Source organism: Haliotis rufescens, unplaced genomic scaffold, assembly GCF_023055435.1.
Source record: "Haliotis rufescens isolate VD_foot unplaced genomic scaffold, xgHalRufe1.0.p SCAF_5, whole genome shotgun sequence".
NCBI lineage: Eukaryota > Metazoa > Mollusca > Gastropoda > Lepetellida > Haliotidae > Haliotis > Haliotis rufescens.
Genome location: NW_025964223.1, coordinates 56,953,807 through 56,971,214, shown reverse-complemented (window position 1 = coordinate 56,971,214; position 17,408 = coordinate 56,953,807). Strand labels below are relative to the sequence as shown.

At 38.7% G+C, this 17,408-nt stretch overlaps 1 protein-coding gene across 5 annotated transcripts in view; it reads right to left on the bottom strand.

Annotated features, from left to right (window-relative positions):
• Positions 1 to 17,408, bottom strand: part of LOC124116416 (protein lin-28 homolog) — a 53,803-nt gene that overhangs the window by 22,325 nt on the left and 14,070 nt on the right. For 2 of the 5 annotated variants that reach the window (XM_046477742.2, XM_046477745.2), the window contains exon 2: positions 2,931 to 3,034. In XM_046477742.2, the coding sequence (XP_046333698.1) occupies positions 2,931 to 3,034 (104 nt within the window). Of the gene's footprint in view, positions 1 to 2,930; positions 3,035 to 5,069; positions 5,398 to 5,436; positions 5,886 to 6,844; positions 7,214 to 17,408 lie in introns of those variants that run through there. The other 3 variants (XM_046477744.2, XM_046477741.2, XM_046477740.2) reach the window with 3 other exon arrangements.

Here is a 17,408-nt window from a genome sequence, read left to right as displayed (position 1 = left end):
CGGAAAGAAAGACATGCACATACTGTGTAATGTATTGGAAAGGTTTATAGTAAACCTGTTACTTACATTACTTCGAGCACTTGCATTTTTGATAATGTCGATAATATTAGAAATTGAAACTACAATGTAACTAAACAAAGCATCGTACCAATAAGGAAAGCATAACTTTGTAAATTAAGGATGCGTTAATGAGATTAGGCGTCAGGTGGTCAAAGGGGATAAATAATTAATATTAGATGTTATTGAATTAGTATATTCAACTTAGTTATCGCAAATATTATTTCTAGTACATAATACAACCCTTTGAATATTTCCTGACACTGAAATGTTTACTTTATGGTCTGTTTGAAGACATAAACAGCCCTTACGGTTCTCTGTTGTTATTGGCATTGTAAGCACTAGGGCAACGTGCATCTTACCAACTTGTTGGATAATACAAACATGTTTTGTTATATTCAACATTCTGATAAATATCTAACTTAAGTAATGATAAATCATGAGTATTACTTAAATGACCGCATAGACCATTGCATACACATGGTCATCAATAGTATACCTAGTCCAGTTAATACTTAGAAATGGCATATAAGAAGTCGAATATGCCACTTTCTTCAGGATTATAGAAGATTTACGCCTCCATATCCGAGAGTTAGTGACAGGAAATAAGACCTTGCTTTGTATGCTCTTTGGCAATAATATATGTTCTTCCTTGTCACATTCAAGTAGATATTCGATAGGCCTCTCTTTTATCCATCCACTAACTCCCCTATTTCGTGGTGTTCCCCAAGTCTCCGCTTCCTAGTCTTTGTTACCAGTTTCTACATCGCAACGTCAGGACTATATATCTTATACATACATATGATGCACTTAATGGAGAATCATCAAGCTGGAATTGATTTCTGCCCAAATAGAATTCGTTATATGGATATTGATTAGTATTAGTGGCAGCTTATTAAATACCATTTTCATGGAAAACACGGTCATGGAGATTTTGATATACAATTTCTTATCCTTTTAAAGGCATATATATTTACAATACTTGTAACAATGAGAGTCATAGATGATTATTATACAATTCGTTTAATATGTCATATGTGGAGAAGGTTTTGCTATTACGTCTATAACCAGTATGTACGGCTATCTATATCACCTTTCAAACGATATATTCATAGATCATAGTTGTCCCCATATAAATTTATAATCCTGAGGTAAAACAATTTAAACTTGATGTTAATAAGAAGCATAATTACCATATATTTCTTGTTTATGATAGTATACCCTATATGTATTTATATAATACCTGGTAAGCAAATATACAGCGTTTTTCAAATTAATAACAAAGGGAAGATTACATATTATGAATTTATTTAATACACGTACAATCATGAGAACGAATCCTATCAGTAGGACAGGACACGTTTACACCTTTCATTACTGATTTTCAATTATCCATTCATAAAAATTCCATCGCTATTTTCGCCCTTTACTCCTAATGAAATCTGTTTCGACAAATAATAATAGACTGGTTATTCAAATTATCGAGACTGGTTATTCTCTGGCGTGGACGTTTTATATATTGATATATTTAGTATATCAGTAATAGTGTGAAGTATCATTTGTGCAATATATTAGAATACATTTTACTGACTTTCATTTATTGTTATATATCTTTCAGAAAAGTGTGTGTCTGTGTGTCTGTGTGTCTGTGTCTGTGTGTGTGTGTGTGTGTGTGTGTGTGTGTGTGTGTGTGTGTGTGTGTGTGTGTGTGTGTGTGTGTGTGTGTGTGTGTGTGTGTGTGTGTGTGTGTGTGTTTAAAGCAGAAACGTAAATATAAAGTACAAGTGAATGCATACTTATATCATTATTTGGGACTTATAGGAATGTAATGGCAAATATATCACTGCAGTGAGTTGCATATTGATATATGGTAATGAATCATGATGGTAAGGTGCAGAGTTAACCTTCCAAAATGGATAAGTCATATTACGAGACTTAAAAGAATACCTGCATGAAGCTCGCTTCCCAGTATCCCAACAAGATGTATATACGTAGGAGCTACGTTTACATGCACAAAGCCCATCGAGGATAGTAATAGCAACATAAATAGGATATGCCTTCACTGGTGCATACATAAATAACAAGCTTGTATGCTATGTCAAACACTCCTGCAGAGGATGGATTTGGTTTTACGAAACGGTTTCGTTTACATAGAATTATGCTTCAGAAGAGCTTTACAAACAGTATGAAAATATACTTATGATTAACACTTAGCTTTTTCCTGAAATATTAATCAAGGATGCATCTTTTCTGCTGCACATATTTATTTTTAACATTCTCTTTGTAGATCTATTGGTATTCTTTATGGTGACGTTAATGTTGAAATATGTCGTGATTTATTTGTTTTAATACAGACATGAGATGTAAGTAATGTTTATAGTAACTACTTTTGAACATGAATCTGGCTTGTTATTTGATATGTGAAGTGATAGTGAAGGGTAAACTGGATTTGACATGTAGTTACAAGCATATAGCAAGATATACTGTCAGGAGGTTGACACTATGCATGTGCATGTGCATGCATATACATATATAGAAATAATGTAGGGAACGATAAACATTATCTTAAATCTTATGTTATGACATTGATATTCGGTATACTTATGCTACGATGTGAACATTTGAATAATTGTTGATAGCCCAGAATACGCCACATATAAACATCACAGCTTAGCAACGATTAATTATTTGCTTGTGATATAATATACATTTCATGCAATATCCTGCTGAAGCTGACTATTGTTTGATTACAGGTATTGAACATAAGGAGAGGTGACTGAGTGAAAAGGCTAAGGTCACATAACTCAAATTTTGGCTTCTGTTTGCACTTGATATGGTGAGAAATCAGCATAAGTAAAAATGTGTATTCCTACCTGGTGTACGAATACATCCTGCCCTCCATCATCTGGGGTCACGAAGCCCCATCCTTTGGCCACGTTGAACCATTTACACATGCCTCTTCTCCGGCCTCCTCCGCCTGAAAAAGTAGTGCACATCTTTAAACACAAATATATTTACAGAAACATTTACATTTCGATGTTTGCTTTGAGAACTCTTTACAAACTTGTCTTCTGGGTGGGAATAAATGTTGTACTTGATCTTTACCTAATACTTGATAACATGAGGTTACATCTGTTAAATAATCATAATGGTGTTTATCTAAAATGTCCACATATGTGTCCAAATGGCTGTAGATGTTACATGATTGATATGGATGAATTATACAGCTTATACTGGTATAAAGTATACATGTGGATACCATTCATGTAAAAACCATTGAAAAACATATTAATGTGGTTTGTGGTTATAGAAACAAATAACATAACAAGGTGTGCAGTGCATGTGATATTAAATGACCTGTAAAACATATGAATGATCATACTGTATGCAAGAAGAGTTGCATAATATATCTGGCAGCATCATATGTGACATCCAAATACTATGCAATTTACACACGATTGCGTGTCTTTTAATTTGACATTAATAGACATTTTAACAAGACATATGCATGCACAACAGTATTAGACTATTTTGGTTGATGTGTTAAATGTTTGTGGCGTTTACAAAAAGGAATGTTGCAAGTCATTTCAACTTTTGACATGTACCTTGACTAACAATATATCCTCTTAATATAAGACAGTGTCAATAAATCATTACTACTCCTCTTTAAGCATTCACAAATGTTTACTATGTACAGAATTATCTAAATAAATTAGTTTTACTGAAACAAACATTACCTGCGTTTCAAAAGGTGATATATTTCGAACGGTAATCTAATAATCATAAAACAAATCTTAAACATCACTGTAACAGTGCACAGGTGTGTCTGAAGTTACAATTATTTAATAGATAGATACAGGGAACTCGTGCAGATGTCTCCATGAGTATTGCAACATTATATATTCCCAGAAAAATCGGGTAATAATATTGTCTGTTGTGAAAATTTCACATAGAGGTGAAATACAAATGATATTGATGTGCTCTCATGTACATACATATTTGATGTTGCATATTTTCCTATTTTCCTCCATAAAAGTCAACACAGTTCTAATCAGCGATTATATAAATCATATACCCGCTCCTTTTAAAGCTTAGTGCTGAACATAAATTTGCTATTAAAGTATGTACATCTGAAAAGTAAACATATTTTTAAACTTAAAATGTCTACTTTCGTCTCTTACTAACATTATTCTTGTTTAAGATAAATGCTCAAATGTCAAAATTCGGCACAATGAAATTAGTTTTGAATTATTTGACGTAATAGTTATCTATTTGTGCAAAGTCAGCATTAATGCTGACAGTATCCTCAGTGTGGGGCCATGTTTAGAGCAAGGTTGTTGGAGTAACACCGGGAAAGGGAGGCATAAAAAACGATGAACAAGAGGTACATGATAAAACCAGCTAGTAGACGCAGGGAAACTATACCCTGGAGTAAGCGACCTATTTTCTCCTGCCCAACCAAGCTGTGCCTGAGGTTCTACCATAGCCTTGTACGATGGATACAAGCACCAAGTTGTAAGGCTAGAATTGGAATATTGGGCAAAGTTTGACGACAGACACTGGGAGATGGCCTTGACAACACGATGTAAACACGACATTGCCAACATCTACCACAACGAGCAGGAAGGTCTTGGGGCATGGGAAGGAATTCGGATGCAGAAAAATACTGACACACACTTTTGTTTTCACAAAAAATCCACAATGGTAGTGCATTCCACGAGAGTATAAAATGGGAAAAAATCAATATTTGGTAAGATTCGCATTATACATGAGCGTTTGGCTGGAAATGCACACTCATTTACAATGTAATATGGTTATAAAGAGGTACAGAGACAGACACCCGGTGTCTGGATGTTATGCAACAGATCCTACCAGGGGTTTTCCACCGACCATTACCATACACACGCACTTGTCCGAGGAGTCATTGACCCCACCAAGCCAGCGCGCAATATCCATGCGCGGCTACCGGCCTGTGTAAGCCTGGTTGTACCTCACTGGTCGACTGAGCTCACCTTGCTGGTGTCCAGGATCTCCACTGGTCAGCCAGCTGGCCATGTCCGGGCCACAGAGATGAAATGGACGGGCACTCCTTCCCTCACCTCTGGCCGCCGACTACTCGCATCTCTCGCTCACTGCAATATGGACATGACGGCCAGTGCGCACTTACATTGAGCGGAAGCGTGCTTCCCTAAACTACGCAGCGCCCTCGCAAACTCCCAGTCCCCTAGGTCTGACCATCGGTCACTCAGGCATGACCACAACTCTGTGAGTGTCCCAACAACCCTCCCATGACATGCTTATCCCTTGCTTTTATCCCTTCCCTCTAGTGTGTCCGGGGTTAGCCGGCGAACGCCATTAGAAACATGGAGGATTGACTACCTTGGTGAGGTGAGCACGACGCCATCAGCTGATTTCCCCCCGATTCTCAGATCTCTCCCTTGAGTCGGTTGCTGCCACATAGAAGCTGGCTGTGTCCACGTTGTGATGACCACTGTCCACCTCCTCGACTCCGACTGAGCGCAGGATCACCGTCACTCGCTGCTTGACCGAGGCCATAGGATATGGAATGCTAGCTTTTTCGAACGAAGCGCCATGAGATCCGCGTAAGTCGATGACAGACGGAGGTAGGAGGGAGGGAGCGGGGACGCGGACCTATCAATGCTAACCTTAACTCATCATTTCACCTACGATCACCTGGCACAACTAACAATGTTCATGTGACCGCCTCGCAAACCCTCTCACAGCCCAGCCTTATTATGAAAATCGCATGCATTGCGAGTCGAGGGCAAAAACATTCTGATTGGTGAAATAATCTAACAGTTTTATTTATAGCAAACAAAAATCAATCAATCACCGATAATCCGTTTCAATCAATAGATCAATGTTGACCCCAATACTGTGATTGTTGTAGTACTGGTGGTCCCCCGTGACCCCATTTCCCGATCACATGGGTGGTTTCACTCCGGTAGGTAGAGCGAAGCAAGCTCAATCAGCTGATCGCCGAGAGAGCAGAGCCGGCGATAGGGTAGTGTAGGGGGGCTGTCTGTCGTCTTCCTACCCCATTTCTGGGTCTTAACCCAGCCTTGAGGATCAGTTGGTGCTCTTTCTCCATCCCTTACCCCTAATGCCCGTATCCGGCCTCGAGAAGAAAAGAGGTCAGACTAACGTTATCAGATGCGAACAGAAAAGTCTTGTCAATGGTACACGCGAGTGACAAAATAACAAACATAATTAAGACTATGCAGTATCAGTGTACCGATCCTGCAAATACTGCAAGCATCGACAGAAAAAAGACATGTCACTACAGTGCTACTATTTGCTTTTTTGTGTCGTAATCGCATTCTTCAAATTTTCTACAAAACACTTGTAAATAGAGCGGGTTATGGGAGGGCGAGCGCACAGGCGAGGGCTCGCAGGCCGACTTGTCATGCCGCGAGACTATCAGCTTCAACCGAAAGTGTGTCAACTTCTCTCTTCTTTATCCACTCCCGTGTCCAAGGCCACGAGTGACCACGGACACTAATGCATATCTGTGATTGAAGCAAGGTCCATTGACCATTGTAGAATAGGGATCACACACTCAACAAAGAACGTGTTAGCAAAAAAATGCGCCCATTCTGAAAGCGCGAGGGGTAGGGCTGACCCCATTTTGTGTGGGTGGTAAGTGAGGGTACAGAGAAAGGGTAGCAGAGGCATGACACGTTCCCAGTGGCTTAGCAGGGGCTAAATCTTGACCACGAGGGTCACGTGAAAGCTGAATGAGATATGTAAAATACTGTTACCGTACCTGAGGCCATGGTAGTCCCTCTCAGCTGTCAGTCTGATTCCAACTCGTAGCTAGCCTGACCGGTCGACCGACCGTCCGCCTGCTACTCTCCTAAGCGAATCCTATCTCTTAGAATAATCCTCATTTCGTCGGAGGGCCATCGGTTACTCAGTTAGCCTTTCAACACGTGACCCCCAATTATTCGCTCATTGTACTAATTACAAATAGTTCACAATTTATCCGCCAGCTAACCACCAATCAGAATGCAGCTTTCCCTGTCACAGTTTGGAATCCATTTCACCGGGTTGACCACGTGTTGTGAATATTTCAAGGAAATAGAGGCTAAATTTTCAAGTCTTTCACTCCTAAAACACACCCCAACAACCTTTCCGTGAGATGTGCCCCAGAAACGAATGTGTGTAGAGTATTTATAGCCCGCGTACGATCAGGGGGAGGGGGCGAGAAGCTGGGCTGGACGTTGTGGGAGGGACTAGGTGGGTCCGGCATCCTGTATGCTAGTATAAATAGCAAGTCCACAGGTTACGTATATAAAACACAATGGCGTGCTCAGTAGAGAAAAGAGTTGTCAGTGACATAATTCAGCAGCCTCTGCGATTCTTTAAAGTGCAGTGGTTAACGTGATGCCATTGCTATCATATACAGAACTGAACGGGCAGTTCAAGGTTGATTCACAGGGTGGATATTCACATACCGCCCGTGAGCCATCACCGCTATATTTAAAAACAACCATCATTTGTATAAGTAAACTATTGAAGAAGGGTCTGGTTCATGTCACGCGTGTTTGCTGCATATTGATCGGAGCCCAAACACAACCCTGTATCAATATTGTGTACCGTGTACAGATTCCTGCCCGGGGAGGTCCCCGTCACAGCCAGCCCATCAAGCATTGTCCACTCCTTGACTCCACCCACCTGACCATCAGCAATCACGTGACCCGTCAATCAAATATCTTATGGCTGGTCAGAAATGGACACTATGAATCCATGCCACACATATATCCACTCCCCTTACAACGCTCTGCAAGACTACATGTGCACACGCTATAAATAGCACCACTTTCTAATTCCGTGGTCTGTACAACTCATAAAAGTGTATAATTCCCTGTGTTATACGGACGTTAATGTTCGAGATAATCGCGGTAGCGCACCAGTGATTATATGGGGCGGCAAAGGTGTTTGGGGACAGGGTGGCCCCTACAGGGCCAAGGAAATGAGGTCAGATAGACATGTACCTACTACAGACACAATCAATAATGTATAGATTCCAAGGCAGCTAGACGTGGTGTATCTTAAGGTAATCAGAGAAAGCAAGGCATGTCAAGAAGACATCATTGCCACACAACTGCAGCACACACACAAGGTGAATACAGGACACAAATAGTATAATTATGAATAGTGTGTTCCGAGTTTTAGTGTTGGAATGAAAACAATAGTATGGTACAATCGCCAACGACAGGTAAGTTGTTTGTTCATCGATCTTATATTTTGGGCTCTTATCGATTAAACAGACGCTCGCTAATAAATTGTCTCGTACATAACAGTGCTAAAGCAATATAAACGTTGATGGAATAATATGTGACAATCCTGACATGACTAAAAAATATATTCTGAGACAGAGCTATGGGTGAAAGGCAACTCATGGGACCACCTTATTATAATTTTATCTCTTTTTTATTTTATTAAACTATAGATACTGTTTGTATTGATAATAAGCTTCACTTCACTCAAGGATTACTTGATAACTAATGAATATTTGACCTGTATATTCAGATCAATCCTGTGGCAACTGAAAGAAAACTTTGTTTCAGTTTAATCATAAATTTATATTGTAACAAAGCCCGTGAAGCCTGTATGTAGTACCACCGATTCAAAACTATTTGGTCACTAAATGATATGTTATTCCAACTTGATAACCGTATGGCGATCGTATGAGAACGTGGGTATCACCATATGACAACATACGATTACCTATTGATAGCTCGTTGATCATTCGGTGAGAACTATGTGAACATTGTGACAACCCTTTAAAATATAATAATAGGAATATTATCACATTATGTCAATGTCATCATAAAGTGAGAACTGTGTGATCAAATTGTGACAAACCTTTGAAAGCTTAGAATGAGTATGTGATCACAAGATGTGAATGTCACCATACAGTAAGAACTGTGAGATCGCATAGTGACAACCCCTTGAAATATTAGAATGAGTATGTGATCACAATATGTCAATGTCACCATACAGTAAGAACTGTGAGATCACATTGTGACAACCCTTTGAAATATTAGAATGAGTATGTGATAACAAGATGTGACTGTCACCATACAGTAAGAACTGTGAGATCAAATTGTGACAACCCTTTGAAATATTACAAGGAGAATGTGATGATCATATGTCATTGTCACATTCAGTGAGAACTGTGAGATCATATCATGCCATTTATATGACATGATCATAACAAGTATGTCATCATTGACAGACGAATATCACAGTTCAATGAGTGCTGCCTGATCACCAAGTGGTCATTACAATGTCACAATACATTGTCACCTTTTAGTGAGACCTGTGTTGTCACTAAATCACAATTCCATAACAGTATCATAAAAGATACTATAGGTGTATAGTTCCCTTTTGGTGAGAGTTGTGTTTTCACCTCATGACAATTCTATGACGGTTTCATAAAGGATATTACCACCACATGACAATATACTGTCACCAATTAGTGAGAGCTGTGTGGTTACCCAATGACAATTCTATGACAGTATCATAAAGTATATCATCACATCATGACAATTCTATGACGGTTTCATAAAGGATATTACCGCCACATGACAATAAACTGTCACTAATTAGTGAGAGCTGTGTGGTTACCCAAGGATAATTCTATGACAGTTTCATAAAGTAAATCACCGCATGACAATGCAGTGTCATCTTTTGGTGAGAGCTGAATTGTCACCTGATGACAATTCTATGACAGTATCATATAAGATATTATCACCATATGGCAATATATTGCCACCATTTGATGAGAGCTGACTTGTCACCTAATGACAATTCTGTAATATATTGTCACCAGTCAGTGAGAGTTCGGCGGTTACCCAATGACTATGTTATGACAGTATCATAACGAATATGCTCACAATATGACATGATATTGACACCACATGACACCACATTGAACATGAACACCACATGACAATATACTGTCACCATTAATTTTGGAGAGATATGTATAGGTACCCAATGACAATGAAATGACAGTATCATCCAGAACATGAACAGCACATGACAATATACTGTCACCATTATTTTTGGAGAGAGATGTATTGGTACCCAATGACAATGAAATGACAGTATCATCCAGAACGTGAACAGCACATGGCAATATACTGCCACCATTAATTTTGGAGAGATATGTATAGGTACCCAATGACAATGAAATGACAGTATCATCCAGAACATGAACACCACATGACAATATACTGTCACCATTAATTTTGGAGAGAGATGTATAGGTACCCAATGACAATGAAATGACAGTATCATCCAGAACATGAACACCACATGATAATATACTGTCACCATTAATTTTGGAGAGGGATGTATAGGTACCCAATGACAATGAAATGACAGTATCATCCAGAACATGAACACCACATGACAATATACTGTCACCATTAATTTTGGAGAGGGATGTATAGGTACCCAATGACAATGAAATGACAGTATCATCCAGAACGTGAACAGCACATGGCAATATACTGCCACCATTAATTTTGGAGAGAGATGTATAGGTACCCAATGACAATGAAATGACAGTATCATCCAACACATGAACACCACATGACAATATACTGTCACCATTAATTTTGGAGAGAGATGTATAGGTACCCAATGACAATGAAATGACAGTATCATCCAGAACATGAACACCACATGATAATGTACTGTCACCGTTAATTTTGGAGAGAGATGTATAGGTACCAGATGACAATGAAATGACAGTATCATCCAGAACATGAACACCACATGACAATATACTGTCACCATTTTGTTAGCATTGGGTTGTCACCTAATGACAGTGTCACAAAGGGTTAAGATCATGACAAAACATTGTCACCCTGCGATCACGTTTTAAATGGCAATCAGACTCAATGGACACTTGGGACAAATATCAATGATGACAATGAGGCAGCTGTTTGTGTTATATGTACCTAAAAACTGTATCTTAGTATTCTGCAAGTGCTACTGTTATAATATGGTTATTCACTGATTATATCAGTCCGGACTAGTACAAGCAGCCACACAACCACACACACGTACATGCACATCGCTATATAAGTGCAATAATCTTGGACGCGACGTTAAACCCCATTTCACCTCACCACCTCACTGACTATATTTTCAACTGACCAAGTAAAAGGTCTTCAACAATTTTGCAGTTCGATCATCATATTGCCACACGACTGTTGTCATGAGAAGACAACTTTGTGGTTGCGTTGTATCAGCTGTTAGATGGCATGTGACAGTATAAGGACAACAAAAGTATCACTTTGTGATAGCATATGTTGCTATTAATGAAAAGTATTCTGATGACACCTCCGAAATAGCATTGTGACGATCCCGTTATGAAGACAGCGTTGTGGGATCCCATAATGACGCCCATGTTATCCTCATGTGAATGCAAGCGAAGAAAACCACTTCCATTATCATAAGAAATCACTGCTAAAAGCGATTCCGACCAGATTGCATCTGTTTATGAATCACTCGACAGCGATGATTCCAGGTGTTCGCGAAAAGGTGAGCGTATTCTTCCCCGCCGATGGCACTTGTCACAAACACATGCAAAGGCAAGTCAATTGTCCATCGGAACAAACACGGGAACATATGGTTTAAGTCAAAATAATGAATTTCATTCGACAGCAGTTTGGTCATTGATGCGTCAAATTTGGAACAATTCCCCTACATGTCTACTAAATATCTTTTGGAAAGCTTTACTAATACCTTTGTTGTCATTATTAACTACTTTACGACAATTGTATGATCACTCGGAGGTTGCTACACAATCATCTGGTATTCTTGGACCATCTTCCGACAAACCAGTATAATTCTGGGGACATTTTCTTCCGGTCCTGTGCCATTTTGTCACAACCCCATGAAGATTTTATGACATCTTTGGTTAACTTGTGACACAAAACCGGGTCATTTCCCGAACAATCTACGACCACCTGTCGACAACTCACTTTAAACTTTGTGACATACTGATATACCTGTGAAACATCTTTGACCACTGAATACTGCTAATTATATTTTCCATAAACACCTTTCGTTATGTTAATCATGATATTTTATTATTGGAAGGCAGGACTGCTTATGGATGATCACGATATGGCTGAAATATTGCCGATGTGACGTAAAGCATCACTCACTTATGGATGATATAAGACACCGGCACCATATATTTTGTTTATCGTTAATTTGGTTCGTTGCAAGGCACATAGCATTCTACCAACTGTCATTCTCCATCCTATGAATGAGTGAGTAGGTTAACACCGCTGTAAGAAAAATTGAGCATCAATATAATGTTTGTTGTTTAACGACGCACTCACCTTTATTCCAGCTATATGCCTGTAAATTGTCGAATCTGAACCAGGCAATCCAGTGTTCGATATCGTGAGTCAACACCGCCAGGGTAAAATGACATGGCGTCACCCAAGTCACCGAACGTAGCTATTGTTTGTGCTGACGTTAGAGTAGTTATTGTTACCGTAGTTTGATACATAAGGTGTGTGAAGGTGGAGGATGGGGGGTGGGGGGTGGGATGTTGTTAAACTCCGCGTTCGACTACATTCCAGCTTTCGGGGTACCTTAACAAAAGCCAAGTCACCTAGTCTGACCATCCGATCCATTTGGTCGCCTCTGTGAGCACATATTGCTGGGGACCTTTTCTAAATCGGAATCCCCACGGGGGTATCAAGTATATATGAGGAAAAGTAGTGCGTCATGTTATGTGTGAGTGAGTACGATTTTACGACTCTTTCAGCAATATTATTTAATATTTGGGCAGAAGGAAACAAAACCTGGCTGCAAGTATTGTACCCATACGACGAACACGGGATTTAGCGCGAAGGACAAGCGCTTTCACCACAAGGTTGTCACATTGTTTTGTCGTGTAGAAATGGGACATATTTGTAAAATAATTAATTGAAATTGAGACAGATGTGACTATAACCACATAGGCGTATCATATTAACTATACATTGTTACATTATAGCTTTAAATCTATTTCATAAATTTCACATGATACATTAATCTTAATCATGCGTAATACATAAATTTCTATTCCGGAAATGTATTGGTTTGATATGATGTTGAATAGTCAAGTTACTGCCTTTTAATTGGCACTGAATACATAAATAAATTTGTAACGTGCCTCGTACTGTAAGTACGCCCAAACCTAAAAACGCCAAGCTATTGCAATTGAAACAATGAACGATCCCAACAAGAAGGGGGTGTGCTTTCACGCCATTGCATTTATATTGCAGTTGAATTTACTTGTTTAGATCAAATATGATCATAGGAATCACCAGATTTGTGTTTTGTAATGTACCGAACAATAACATGGATTCAAGTCTACATGTAATGACCCCCACCCCACCTCTCATCTTATATAATCCTCAAAAACATAATTCAAAACATCAACGCCAGAGATTAATAAGTCTCGACAATCTACCAAAATAGATTCCGTCGGGCATAAAAATCCGTCCAAAGTACAACTCACGTCAAATTATGAGATACGCAACCCGCGAAAGAGCATTCGCTTTATATAGCTCCATAACATATGTCATTACTGTTCATAAGGTTATAGACATTCAAAACAAATTAATTCCTTATAACTCGCATATATTCTCCATAATGCTATGCAGGTGAAACATTCAAACATCAAGTCATGGCATATGACGCACAGATGAAATATCTGAACGATACAGATATAATATCAACGTCATAAACGGTGCGCCATTGCACGTTGCCATGTTAGTAGATGCGTTTAACTACCTGCAAAAAAACTTTAAAAGATTCTGCGAATATTGAACGGCCAAAGGTATAGTCAATAAAACACACATTCATATGAACATATGATTTTGGAGGGTAACGATGTAGAAGACGGAAGAGGCCGTCCATGCTCCTTTAGCACCATTGTGGTTTCGGTGTATCTTATCTGAAATCTAAATGGGTCGCGAGTGGTGCGCGCCCTAGCCTTCTCTTTGTATTCTCATCCGATACGTGATGCAACCATACAACATTGACGAGAACAAAGTTATCTGGAAACAAACGCTTTGGTATATTGTGATGATACTAAGGTGACCAAAATAGGCTGATTTAAACGTCCTTCCGTTTTCACATCTATTCAAACAAGGGAGGCAAACATGTGTGTACGAGTATAGGGGATGACGATTACTGTAAGCTAAGAGATGCTCGTTACTCACCGAACTGCCCATCCCAATCTCTCATGACTCAGTTTTAAAACCCAGCTTCCTCAACTGCGCAGTTTTTATGAATCATAGTTCCTTCCCCATTTGACTAAAAAAATCCCATTTCATTTTACTAATTGATTACGTTTCTTCCAAACCGACAAATAAATTACGCTCATAGCTGCTCCCCGCGAAGACGTGAGCTAATTGGCCAGCGTGCAGTTCACCTGAGGAGGGACGGAGGGGTTCTTGCGCGCGCCTACCTGCATGTCTTTGGAGGCACGTCAGGTGTGTGAGCGGTGTAGGGTATGCGGGCCGGGGAGTTTTGTTAGACGAACATGTGCTAGGGCTGTCAATAATACGACGGAGTCAGTCATGTGGACTAAAATATAGTTTGTTACCGCTAATGCTAGCGATATAGTTACATCGGTTCAGTTATGTTACTGTTCGTATGTCAGTCCGTGGAGTTCGTCTAATATGAAACATGACTGGGGTTACTGTATCAGCATGACTTCTTGCTTCGTTAGCCGATTATGAAACAAAGTTTTATGAACTGTCATATTAATTAACCTTCTTATTTAATTTTGGGAGATGAGCGGTGATGAATGAATATTTGTTTTCATAAGACAGGCAGGAAAAGGGGTCAGGGTGGATCTGTTACCATGTTGGGTTTTTATTTGTTGTTTTATGTATTTTACACGAGCCAGTCTCAGGGAACAATACACAGAATGAAATCAAGCGAATGTTCGTAATATGGAAGTAGAAACATAGTTACACAAGGGGCATTGGAAGATATGATTGTATGCCAATAATAGTAACATATGTAGCATGTACTACTACTAGTAGTAGCAGTAAGTAGTAGTAGTAAGTAGTAGTAGTAGCAAGTAGTAGCTGTAGTAATAGTAGTAAATAGCAGTAAGTAGTAGTAGTAGTAGTAGTAGTAGTAGAAGTAGAAGTAGTAGTAGTAGAAGTAGTAGTAGTAGTAGTAGTAGCAAGTAGTAGTAGTAGAAGTAGTAGTAGTAGTAGTAAGTAGTAGTAGTAGCAAGTAGTCGTAGTAGTAGTAGTAGTAGTAGTAGTAGTAGTAAGTAGTAGTAGTAGTAAGTAGTAGTAGTAGCAAGAGTAGTAGTAGTAGTAGTAGTAGTAGTAGTAGTAGAAGTAGTAGTAGTAGTAGTAGTAGTAGTAGTAGTAGTAGTAGTAGTAGTCTTTTGAATGTGCTTTGATAACCGAGACTGCTTAATCTCTTGCATTGACGTTTTAAATGTATGAAGTTTGCTGTTATGTTACATAAATGTTGTAGATATAGATATTGTAGCTCATGTAATGTACTTATTTTTAGTATTGTAAAATAGTCATATATTTAGCACACTTGGTGCAATTATATATCGAGCATAGTAAATAGTGTCATATATTTAACGAGGTTAATGTCGTTATGCATATAGCATAGTCAATGTTACCATAGTTACTGTTTGTGTTAATGTTAGCATATTTACTGTTTGTGTTTGTGTTACCATAGTTACTTGTTTGTGTTTATGTTAGCATAGTTACTTGTTTGTGTTTATGTTACCATAGTTACTGTTTGTGTTAATGTTAGCATAGTTGTTGTTTGTGTTTATGTTACCATAGTTACTGTTTGTGTTAATGTTACCATAGTTGCTGTTTGTGTTTATGTTACCATAGTTACTGTTTGTGTTTATGTTAGCATAGTTACTGTTTGTGTTAATGTTAGCATAGTTACTGTTTGTGTTAATGTTAGCATAGTTACTGTTTGTGTTTATGTTACCATAGTTACTGTTTGTGTTAATGTTACCATAGTTGCTGTTTGTGTTTATGTTACCATAGTTACTGTTTGAGTTAATGTTACCATAGTTGCTGTTTCTGTTTATGTTACCCTAGTTACTGTTTGTGTTTATGTTAGCATAGTTACTGTTTGTGTTAATGTTACCATCGTTACTGTTTGTGTCACCATCGTTACTGTTTGTGTTACTATTGGCACAGTTAATGTTTGTGGTTATGTTAACATAGTTACTGTTTGTGTTAATGTTAGCATATCTACTGTTTGTGTTTATGTTGCCATAGTTACTGTTTGCATTTATGTAAGCATAGTTACTGTTTGTGTTAATGTTAGCATATCTACTGTTTGTGTTTATGTTACCACAGTTACTGTTTGTGTTAATATTGTTAATGTTAGCATATTTACAGCGACGTAAATGCACCGACATAAACTCTTCATCATGCCTATCAATGAACAGAATACATAACCATCAATCTACTATGAAAGAAATTCAAAGCAAGATCTCAAGGCAATTCAAAAACAAAGACCGATATTTTAATCAGTCCCGTACAGTTATTTGCTTAATGTCACTTTCATTTGGAACATCCCATGAGGAGTATATCCAAGGTAATGACACAGACTTCGTTACGCACCATCTAATTTAATCGAAACGAGTCCATGACTGACCATATCACCGTCTGTAATGGCGTTTTGTACATACAGCACATGCACGCACCATGGGGCACGCCGTACACTAAGGGGCAACGCGTCATTTTACAACTGTTCGACGCCACGACAAGTTAATAAATCGGTTCCAAAAGGAAATGCAACTTGTCTTTGGACAGTTCTCAGTTCGATCAACGTGAGAGGGGCAGTGAATGAAATTTCAAACTATTTTGTAGCACATCCCCATGAAAAGTTCATGTGGGTTTGTTTGATTCTTTGATGTTTAACGCAGCACTCAGCAATATTCCTGATATATGACGGCGGTCTGTAAATAATCGAGTTTGGACCAGACAACCCAGTGATTGATGTCATGAGCATCGATCTACGCAACTGGGATACGCTTATATACATCACTGAGTCTGACTAGCTGATCCCCTTAATCGCATCTTACGCCAATCATGGATTGCTGAAGATCAATTCTTACCCGGATCTTCATGGGTCTCATGTAGGCGATGGATGGTATGACAGTAAGGGTCGTCTTCCTGTTCCAGTCCATATATGAATATTACCTTACTTTACAAACACTTAATATGGTAATTAACTTATAATCAATCAATTCATTCTAAAATGGTATCACTATCATTTGTGTAAAATGA